Below are 12,303 nucleotides of genomic sequence, written 5' to 3' on the forward strand. Positions count from 1 at the left end.
TATTACTCATTCTGTTGATTTTTTTCATTTGATATTTATTTTTTTATTTCACTGTATATGATTTGCTAGTTAACTCGCAAAATATGATCGATTTTAGGCTATTTTATATCAAATCTAGCCGGCTAATTATGTAACATTGGCGTATATAAATAGGTTTTAAGTGCAACTTACTCGATCCGTGAAAATTGGATTGGAGACCGTATTGATGAGTCCATTTGGTGAAATATATGATTCACATGATCAAGTTTTGAGCAACACAAAGCTGTAAAATGTAGCCATGACGGCCTGGACTTGAAGTAACGAAGGAAAAACGAAACTACAAACAAATCTCGAGTTCAGGACTACAAAACCAATCATCTACTTGGTATACATAGCTTTTAATCGCAATCCAATCTTAAAACAGGTCACAATAAATAATACTGTATAGGTATTGTGGTTTTTTTCCTCCTTTTAGCCCAACTTCGAAAAATAACCAGGTCCAAAAAGGAAAAACAAACAAATGAACCAACGATTCCTTGCTATCGCCTCCTAAAGGTATGAGCAAGAGATTTTCTTTTGCCGGTAATCCAAACCATCGCATTCAGGCCAATACAGAGGATAAGTTTCCAACTCTCAGGCAACCTTGTTCAGCAAATGCTGAAGTAAGGGGCGTTCTGACCTGTAAATATTTCATCGAACAAGTCTGTTTGGACGAATAGGAACTGATCACCTTGTTCTTGAGCTTCCTAGAGTGAGTTCAAGGTCATCAGGTACACAGTCTTCATGAATTATCTCTCCTTCCCATGCCTTAACAAGCCCCCCCGTCATTCCGTTTCCAAATGCAAATTCAGCTGCAATCCCGTCTGACATTGGAACATCTGCTGTGCGATCAGACCCTGAAGCAACAATCGGAGAACATGTCCCACTCTGCCCTGGTGTCCACATCCTTGAACCGCTACCAGCCATCACCTCGTCTTTTGAGGCGAATGGATTTGAGGAAACAAGACTAAATGTTGGAGAAGTAGGTGCACCCTGTGGGATTTGGATATTTGCAAGCCATCCTGGTTCAGGAAGGGGTTGGCGACCAGGGCTCTGAGGTGTGGACGAAGGCAAAGAGTAGTTTGCGGGGTTAGCCCATGGTGGAACAACATTACTATCATCCCAATCATTTTTGGTTCGCGGAGTTCTGCAGGTTGGTGAACTCAATGGAGGTGTTACGGGAGCACTAATTGATCCTCCAGGGATGTATATATAAGGAAGCTTAGATGATGTAGACGAGGAGCCAGACGAAGACAGGTTTTTAAGCCATGGGATAAGGGAATTAGGATCAGTGGTGCCATTGGCATTAGGAACATAATATGAACGAGCTGGACTTGGGAATGAGGAGGAAGCAGGACTTGGATTGTAGGAGGCACCAGCTCGAGGACTAACTGGATACGATGAGCAAGGACTGACCGAGGCTGATCCACCAATAATATCCATGGGCTCCACAGGTTTGCATCCCTGCAAAGAAAATAGTTTCCACTTTGAGCAGCATAATCAAGAGAACTGAAAGGGAACTTCTCACATTACTCTCATTGCATCCAACTAGTCTGTATGAGTCAAGGCCACAATGGAAGTTGAATATACTATGTACCTCAAAGAACTTGTTCGTAATACAATTTGTTTTTGCGATTCCAATTAGAAAAACAAACTGCAGATGACGGAAATAATAAAAGCGACTTACTCTACTACTAGTTTGTTTGTTAAATGCAGATTTACTGTCTTATTTAGTCAACCTACCATTGAGAAGTCCACATTTTTTTGGAAGCAAATAATGGAAAGCAAGTAAGCACATCAAGAATTCATAACTGCATTTTTCAGAACTTCTTTATCTAGCTTGTAAAGGAGTTTATAATCGGAAGAAAAGGTCAAGGATTCATAACCACAGCTAGCAAGTAACACACCAATAGATAGAGGGACAAATCAAAAGAAAAGATTCCATTACCATAAAAAAAAAGTAGTAAAAATGTTGGTATAATACTATATAATTTTTGAAAGGGTGAGATACATAACATGAGAACAAATTGGAGTTTTTAATACACAAGGATCATAAATGGTAGTAATGAAAATGAGTTTTAATGTTAATTTTTTTATGAAATGTATTATGTCATTGCCATGATGAAGCTCTCATGCTCAAATATGTGTTTTTCTTCACATTTTTACAGTTCATTTGATTACCATTTAATACCAATCTCTCAAGTTATAATAAGGGGGATATATGTTGTGAAGAAAAAAATTAACTAAAGTAGAACATACTTGATTATAAACCATGTCAAGTGATAGAATTTTCATTATTCTTCTCATCATTCAATACCAACAACCAAACGAGTCATAAGTAGATTTGCAACATAAATAATTAAAGAGATCCCAACTGGTAATGTTGAGTCATTAAGGTTATCAAACTTTTGACCTAAACAATTGGCTTAGGTCTTACTGTACGTGTTTAGCACACTCATAATGCTTAGGAGGCAAAATTACTCAAATGGAAAAGGCATAAGTAAATCATATTTTGTGATTAGACTTTTTTATTCCAATGAAAACTCTTAATTAAAGAAACCAGAAAGTGCCAGGGCAATGAAATTATGACCAAATATTGACCATGAGCTTTTGTCTCTTAACCTAAAAACATCATAATCCCATGTATAGGACCCATGTGGGTCTTAACACTCAAGTTGTCTCTCCATGATCCAAAGCTCCAAAATGGGTCTATAACCCCACCACCCTCATTTTCCCCTCGTGTTCCTACAGCTTAGCCACACACAGCATATGGACATTGTTATTCTACCAAGTATATTTATACTGATCTATTGTATATTTCAAATCATTCTAACTCAACCCAAAATTCGGAACACGACCAGATCTCCCACCTAAGCAAAATATTGATTGATATCTCAACCACACAACTGTACAAGTCCCTGTTTTGAGAAGACATTTTTTACTTTCTAGCTTTATACATAATCGAGTTTGATGATATTTGGTATCAAGGATAATAAAAATATAATCTAAGTTTATGCACATTCGACCCTCTTAAATCTCAGCGGAAGCCACTTGATGAGCTTAAGGCAATAGAATGTTGATGTTGTAGGCTTCAAACATAGAAGTATTATAAAATTTTAGTGGATCTACACAATCACATTTTTTAACCCTAGTTTTCTTCCCCTTAATTCTAGAAACAAAAAAATGAGCACAACATAGTATATCTTCAACTAATTTTTACATTTTTTCTAATAAAGTCAAACACTTATATTATATGATACAAAAGAAGGCAAAAAAACAGAGATGGTCAATAATTTATGGAATTCAGTATAGAGTAAAAATACACTGTACTACTAATGTTTAATGTCCTTTTCACATTTTTTTAGAAGTGAGGGCCTAAAAAACAATCAAAAAACAGATCTTTTGTAAAAAAATTAAAAAAAAAAACAGATATTTTAAAGTCTCCTATTTTTAGAAGCCTTAAGAATTGGGGCCAGAACCACAAGGGATAAAGCTTATGAGTTATGAATGTAACAAATCACATTGGTCGTTGAATCATTAAATTGAGGCACCAAAAAGTCAAAATTAAACAAAATTCTGAAACGTAAAAAACACGGCAAATAGGTCCAGCTTATACTAATTGGCACACGGTTTTATAGATTACACACTAAAAATACTCTATTCAAACAAACATAACCCAAATAACCCACCAATTATGATAAAGTAATCCTAAAAATAAGGTCAAATTTGGCCCCCTCTCTTGCTTGACCCAACTAAAAATATTACTTCAATTGAACACCAATAACAGTTGGGTAGGTCCCATACCCCACTGGAGTGTCATCACGAGTCACGTTCCCTATTCAGTTGTATCAGCCCCACAAACACAAAACTCCTCTTTCCCTTTCTTTCTCTCTCCTCCCGCATGCTGTTGCTCGTGTTTGCTAAAGTAATTTTTCCGGGAATCTTGGTTTTAATTTACCTGAAAAAATTACCTGCTTACATCGGATGCTAAACGCCTATATTATCCCCGAGAGTACATAGGGGTCAAAGTATCCATTTGATTGTTCGGTTGAGTTTTGGGTATAATAACTCCATTAGCATATATATGTTTTGATGTTTATGTTAACTTAGAGGATGCTCGTCAAATGGCTAATAATTGATAGCTGATTATAGTAGCTAATTTGACCAGCTGATTTTATTAACCAGTTTAACTAGCTGATTTTGAACTCATTATTATAAACAACTTGTTGATAAACAGTTTATTCGTATGACTAAACTGTTTCAACCTACTAATTCACTAAACATTAACATTTGCTGGTTTGACCACCCAACCCTCTATTTATATAATAAACAACAATTGCTCAATAAGCTAATTTGTCAAACACCCGCTTACTAGCTTTATACTCAATTTGCATCATTTTATTTTTAGATCTGATATATTTTTAAGGGCGTTTGGAATGGATAATGACTTGTGTAGATGTTTTGCTTAATTTTTGGTTTATTAGTTAGGTCAAATAGAAAAGAAAATGTTCATTAATAATTTAATTAAAGGAGAAAGTTGCTTTAAGTGCTCTTTTTCTTTAGAAAAATCAATAATCAACAATCAAATAACTAATCTATCAAACTAATTTATTTAATTGATTATCCGACTAGTTTAAAAGCTAATAAAAGATTAGAATAAAAATGATTAGCACTCTCAACTGAGCAAACAAATCAACTAAAAAAATAACCAACGACCATTTACCACACTCACATACTCGCATCTTCCTAATCTTCTTTAAAACTCTTTTTACCACATTTTTTCTTCATCTCATCCATAAGCTTTCTTCCCCACTTATTGTTGTCGTTGTCTCATATTTAGTAACAACCAAGTGCTAATAAAGCAAAAATATCTATACTAGTATATACAAAAATAATTGACATAACGAACTACTAATATCCCATATACCCGTATCCTACTCCTTGTCTAAATAATTTGACTCATAATTTACCTCAATTTTTATTTTAAAGTACAACTGATGTTCTTTTTTATTTCTTGTTTAACTTTGTAAATTATTTTTTTATCTCATTTACCCATTTTTTGTCTCTCTTTTATATATATATATATATATATATATATATATATATATATATATATATATATATATATATATATATATATATTGGTTCTATTTCACACAAACAAAGAGTATTTTTTACCATTAAAATTATTACATTACGCAATAATCAAACTTTTGACGTCAAAAGCAACCATAACAGAGAAATATATGTAAAATCAAGGTTTTTTAAAGGGCATTTTAGGGTAACAAAAATCGGAATCCCAAGAAAGTCATTGAAGACACAAAGACAATGTTTACACAATCCATAAGAGACTGTTATGACTCACAACTAATACTAAAATAATTATTAGCTTAACATAAAATGTATTTATATAATTAATTTATTTTTTTTAATTTATCATTTTAAAATAAAAAATATAAATTATTATTTTATCCCAATTATAAATAATTAATTAGTATTCTGAGAATTGGGATTCGGTTTCTGCCTTTTCTTTTTCTTCGTCAGCAATGGCGGAAAATAAAAGTGAATATGACATGTGTACCCTTGACAATGATAGATAATTCTAGTGAAGACTAAATGAATTCCGATAAAATGTCAAGGGTAAATAAGTCTAAACATACATATTCTCTCTGAAAGTCAGATCCATTGCTTGGTAATATGACTACATTTCTGCAGCGTCTTCGAGAAGCATGACATTTGCTCAGTTACCGGTATCTGCCGTACACAGTACGCTACCCGACGACACAATTTTCTCCGATTTCACACTAAATTATTATAAAATATCTAAAAAATCAACACCAATTTCCGATCAAAAATCGTCCGTTAACCTAAATCAAATCAATTCTCTAAAATCGGAAGAGAGATTACAAAAAAATTCAAAAAAAGAAAGTAGAGTGAGAATTGTTACCTTGCGATAAGTGGTACCATCTTCTTCGACGATCCAACCAGCTTCACGAGCAAGAGCTTTGAGAACTTCATTATTATCACAGTGTTTAGGGAGTTTATAATTACCGTACATACGAAGACCAGAATAGATCTTAGCAGCAACAGCACGACGTCGTCTTTCTCTTCTCTTGTTGTTTTCTCTTTCCCTCCAAGTTGGCATCCTTGTGCCCGTCATTTTTGCCGATCACCGGAAAACTACTGATTGTTTGATCGGAAAACCAGGAAGAGGATTGAAATATGAGAAGATTGGGAAAGAAAGAGTGGTTTCAGTTTTTGTGGGTATGTGAATGTTTTTGTGTTGGAGATTTAGAGAAGGAAAAGGAGGTTAAAAAATGAGGGGGTGTATGGAAATGGGCGTGAAAATTGCAGGTAATTACAGGAGAATGCCATTATTAAAGAGGAAGTGGGAGTGGAGAGTATTATCCCGAAATTACGGGGGGCGGGGGTTCTTGCACGTGCTGTGATGTTTGGTCTTTTTGCTTAGACCATCGAGGATAAATATATTTCATCATAATTTTATTTTTTTCTCTATTTGACATGTTATTTTCTCTTTTTTCATATTATTTTTTATTATTTACATCCTTTTTCTCATTTTATTTCTTTAATTTGTCCAACATTCAAGGTATACTATTTTATCCTCTTTTCACTTTCTCTCTCCTACTCACATATATCCCGCCACATATTTTTTTTTCCTATCCAAATTTAATAATTAGAATTTGTGTAATTATTAAATATAAATATTTAGATTCATAATTAAGGATATGATAATGTGAATAAAATTATCAGCAAGAAAATAAATTTAGATGGGTATTATAGAAGAGAGAGAAAAGACCAAAAAATTAAAGTGTGTGAAATATAGACAAATTTAGATTCAATTTATAGAGAAAAAAAAATAGAGCCGTTGGTGAAATTATTTCGAAGTTTTACTTTATCTTTTTTTATGACCGTTTTAAATAATATCGTTGTAAAAAAATCAAACTTAAATGCAACTAATCAAACTGTGCCAAGTGTACCAATTATTGCATGCCAAATCCTTTTTTCTTTTTTTTCCCTCTTTTTCTCCCTTCCAACGTGTGAAAGCAATTTTTTTTTGTTTTATTTAATTCTCTTCCCATCATCTTCATCCTCTTCACAAAGAGGATCAAAAGCAATCCTCTTGCCCAAGAGAATTGAGATAATCCCTCCACATTTAAGAGGATACCCTTAAGAAGAAAAGAGAGTGCTAAAAGAAAGGGATATCATCTTCATTGTTCATGGTCTTACAACCCTCTTGTATGATACCGTCTTATTGTGAGACTAGCTTATAAAAAATATAAAAAAGGATTATCATGTTAAAAGTTTTATCATTGAGTTATTTAACCTAAATATAGAACACGTTTCACTGTGATACCCTCTTATACAAGAATTTTTATTTTGCTTACGACTTCTCTATTTCGAAAAAGTTGCTACATATATTTGTACAGAAAAACAAAATAAAATTGAAAGAATAGGAAAAATATGTGATAAAATATTAATTTAAATATGTAGAAAAAAAAAGTTAAAAAATGATCATAGTACTCATTTTGGCTTGCTTTCTTACTTCTACTCCTTTTGTAGTTAAATCAAAGAAAAAATGAGTTTTTTAAGAAAAAAATAGATAATGTAAATAAAATGAGAGAAAAAAGGGTGTGGATGAAATTAGAAAAGAGTTAAAATTTATAAATGAAATTAAAATAAAATGATGAGTCGTTGTCCAAAAACTAAAATAATGCAAATTAAGTGGGACGAACCAAAATGATAAATAATGCAAATTGAGTGGATTGAGGGAGTACATTTTTAAAAACTTGAAATGTCAGTTAAATTCACTAATTCAATTCTCAATATCTCTAATTCTAGATGCGAAAAAAATATAAAAGTTTAATATTAATAATCTTTACATTGAGATAATTCAAGCAAGATCTCACCTGGCAATATTTTAACTAATACTTTATCTGTACTATTATACTTATTATGTTTGAATTTTTAAGGAATCTAATGTATTATTTTTAATCATTTAGAAGTATATATTAAACTATGTACACATAGAAATTATAAAAAGCTAATATTATATAAGTATACGATTAAACAATTGAAATATTATCTCATTTAACTATATTTTATCTTATATATTACCCGTTATATATAAAATAAAATTAAACAATAAATATTGTATCTCAAATGAATAATATAAAAATTAAAATATTGCAATGAATTTAAAATAGAAGATAGTAAGAAAGTGCGACAGATTGACTATTTGCTAGGAAGGAGAGGACCGTGGGTCCCTTGACCCCTTTCACCGTTATGTGAATTGTTATGTTGTTTCCATTGCTACGACGTCGTTGTGTTTTATATCTAGTTATCCACTATACTATGTTGATTGGGTTTGTAGGCTTAGGTATATTACTTATCCAAAACTTGTATTTCTTCCGTCTCATTTAATTTGCAGTATTTTTTATTTTGATCGATTTCACTTAATTTGTATTATTTTTATTTTTGAACTATAACCCACTATATCTTTTAATCTCATTCATATATTTTAATTCTATTTTATTTTTATTCGCACAATTTATTCTCTCCTTTTACTTATTATCATTATCCACCTTTTTATTAAAAAAATAATAATATTATCTTTAATTCAAATTATATTACACAAAGGAAGTAGAAGTAAGAAAAACAGCTCCTAAACCACACAAAAGTTGCCCAAGGAAGAACACCTAGGCAACATGGCGTTTGCTCCCAAGACTTGTGACTTGTGAGTTATGCACATGGTACTATTTGACATTTAAAATATAATATTGTGATATAAAAATTTAACAAATCAAACAAAATTGTTTTAGTTTTTAAATTAGATCAAACCATTTTAGATGTTTTGGTCTAAACTAAAGTACGTTCTTTTAGCTTTTCAAAATAAGTTTTAAAATTACATTAATTCATAACTAATTTAAATGATTATATTACATCCACAATTGCATTTTACTTTTAAATTTATAATCAATAAAAACTTTGTTTTAAATATATAAATTTACAATTATGGATTAGAATATAACCATTGAAACATGGTTTATGGTTCACTTCAAACGTTTTTAGAAATAAATCAAATCATAAATTGTTAATTTTAAATTTAAAATTATAAACTCAACTAAACAGCTAAATTACAATTTGGTTTGGGGTTTCACAAATTATAATCAAATTGTTGTTTAAGACGGTCTTATATATAAATTAGGTAGCTTAGCAATACATATTAACGTATAAACTTTTTGTATTGAAATCGTCTCACTAAGAGAGACGGTTTCTCACAAGAGTAGCATTCATAGTGTAGACTTTCAAGAGTTAATAAACTTAATACCAACACAATTGATATTGGTCATGAGCTCTTGGCCCATTTTGTTGATTTTAAATGATCTAAGCTAGCAATTCAATTTTATTTTGAATGGGCCTATGGTTCTTATATTCAAACAGTCCTCCCCTTCCTTTTACGTGAAATCTTGGGTGAGACCGCCTCACTTGTGAGACATATTTTATTTGTTCGGCCCATATATATATATATATATATATATATATATATATATATATATATATATATATATATCAATTTTACAAATTAAAATGTCAATTTTAAGAGTTAAAAAACCAATTTGAAGAATTAAAAGATCAATTTATGGGATTTGAAATTGACATTTTAAGTTATGAACTTTGACAATTTCAAAACTTAAAAGACCAAATTCAAAACTTAAAAAGACCAATTATAAGATTTAAAGTTCTCATTTTAACTTTAAAGCCTAATGACTCAAGCATTGAATTTGATATTTACTTTGAAATTGAACTTTTAATCGGCTTTTTAAGACTTAGAATTGTCGTTTTAAGTTTTGGAATTAGTATGTCAAATTTTTTTTAAAAAAAAATTATTAGGCCCGAGTCAGTTGCATAGCTTAGGCCGTCTCACAAAAGAGTATTTGTTTCTCTTAAGGCTAGGGCTGCGCTTTGAACAAGGAAGTGAATGACCCTATTATGGCCTCTAAGAAGTCAAGCCCACAAGAGTAGCTCCATTTTCTTGAACCATTTATGAGGATTTGGATGGAAAATGAGTTAGACTAACCTTCCAAAAACACTTACCTATACGCCTAATACTACAAAGTCTGATTATTATTAACCGATCCAAATGTTTGAAATGTGATTATATACAAATAAGAGCTTTTAAGCATACTTAAATTAAGAAAAATTATTTTGAATAATTAAAATTTTTTATTATTTAGAATTTTTGCGTAAGTTTTCAAAATATTTCTCTAATTTCACGTGGTTATTGATGGAAATATTGAAAAATATGAAAATATTGGATTATCATGTAATTTTTCCTTAAATTTATTGCAAAATAAGCCCACAAGTACTATTTTGTTATACAAAAATCGATCTTAAAGTTATTTATATTTCTATAGATTTTCTAATTGATTTAAGTTTTTAAATGCGTGATTTTCTATAATTTGAAAAAAATAAAAAAATATTTTCCAATTTGATAAATTTATAAATTTATCGAGATAGAAGAGTATTCACTTAGTTGTATTTTAGTTGAATGAAAAGTGATATCCATGGCATGGAGAAATATTGACCAAATGGACGACCACGTCAACGTAGCTTTGAAAAATCAAAGATGGAATGCTAAAGCTTGTTTGAATGGAAAGCCACATATAACATATTGACCATTCTCAAAGTCCCATTATTATTAATATTATGTTGTCTATTTTGCAATCAATAATTTCTTGACTCAAATTCTTTTCTTTTCTTGGTATTATTACTTCTTGAGTATGATAGTTTAAATTTTAAATTATCTTTAGTCCAATCATTTTTTTTTTTTAAGTTGAAGTACATAAGTTCTAAATCCTTATTATAAAGGGAATATGATCACAAAACTTGAGATTTTATAATTCTATGTTAGTGAACAATAAATTTTAATTATCTAAAATTGACTTAAATTTAATATTTGACAAATTCAATAAATTAAAATTCAGAGTGGATTTGAGTCAATGAATATTCCATCGTTTTTTTAAAGTAGTTAAAGACTTAAAGATGAAAATTTGAAAATGACTTTTCAAATTCTTTTATTCTCAAATAATTTATTTATGACTTTACAATTGAAACTTATAACGTTAAATAATTTACGTGTTTCCAACATAATCTAAGGTAATTATTGATAATTTATTTAGAAGTATAAAATTACCGAATAATTTGACTAATTGGGGTTGAAAAATAAAAAAATTTTAACTTTGGTGTTCTTTAAAACCTAATTCTCAAAATGGTGTTCATATAATAAAATAGTTTTACTAAGCTACATTTTTTTTTTGTTTGGTAATTCCAAATTTGTAAGAGGATAAAGCTGTTTTGTCAAGCAAATATTTGCGTTAAACAAATTAGAAAAATCCCACAAGTCTTAGAGAAAGAGTAGAATATCAAAAAAAAAAAAAAACTTCTACATACAAAAAAAAATCTCAATCAAGTCCAAAAATCAAAATCAATAAAGATGATTGTCAAAGATAGTGTATCCTTATGATCTGTTGTTAGCATCATCCTTGTGATCTATCATGGAAAATCAAGTGAGTTTTTAATGTAAAAAGAATAATACATTGAATATGCAAATCCCTAATTTTACAATGACAACCATTATATTTAAATAAAAAACAATCAAAAATAGAGATGAAAATCTGAAAATTACCTCCAATGCACAATGAAAAAAAATCTCAATTAGAACAGTGGATTTAGACTGCAGTGATTGATATAGTTGGCGGTTGTGGTAGAAAGCCGACGGTTGGTGTGAATGGTGGCTGTCGTCAGTCTCTTCAAGTCCCTCGTTGTCAGTCTTACAAATGTTTGGTTTAGGGATTTGAGAAAATAAATAGACTTACTGTTGGTATTGGAATTAATTTAATTTTGGTTTAGTTTTGCTTGGGAGAGATTTAAGAGGTTTGGAACTTCCCAAACCACAATCAAATAGATTTAATTAATTTTTTTTTAATAAACACTAGTTTGAGAAATAAATTTTGATGATCCCCAAATTAATTTATTTTATTTATTTTTCAATACCACTAAGACAAATCATTCAAAATTACATAACCTAAGGCAATTAGAAGTATAAAATAATTGGTGATTGGACAATAAAATGGAAAGTGATCAAACAATATCTACAAGACTTATTTTTGTCTTGTTAGTTGAAAATTTGCAAGACTTTTGAGAACTCTACAAAAACCAAGCCAACTGCATTTGAATAGAGTGCTGAATTTCTAATCAAGCAGC

The 12,303-nt window shown here is 30.3% G+C and overlaps 1 protein-coding gene across 1 annotated transcript; it reads right to left on the reverse strand.

Moving 5' to 3' along the window:
• Nucleotides 1-297: 297 nt before the first annotated feature.
• On the reverse strand, nucleotides 298-6,436 carry LOC130823880 (BES1/BZR1 homolog protein 4). Its single transcript, XM_057688695.1, has 2 exons — nucleotides 5,966-6,436; nucleotides 298-1,482 (listed from the first exon to the last, which is right to left on the reverse strand). Exons 1-2 carry the CDS (start codon nucleotides 6,176-6,178, stop codon nucleotides 706-708), a joined length of 990 nt encoding a protein of 329 aa, XP_057544678.1. The 5' UTR covers nucleotides 6,179-6,436; the 3' UTR covers nucleotides 298-705.
• Between the last annotated feature and the right edge of the window lie 5,867 nt (nucleotides 6,437-12,303).

This window comes from Amaranthus tricolor, chromosome 9, assembly GCF_026212465.1.
Source record: "Amaranthus tricolor cultivar Red isolate AtriRed21 chromosome 9, ASM2621246v1, whole genome shotgun sequence".
Classification (NCBI taxonomy): Eukaryota; Viridiplantae; Streptophyta; class Magnoliopsida; order Caryophyllales; family Amaranthaceae; genus Amaranthus; species Amaranthus tricolor.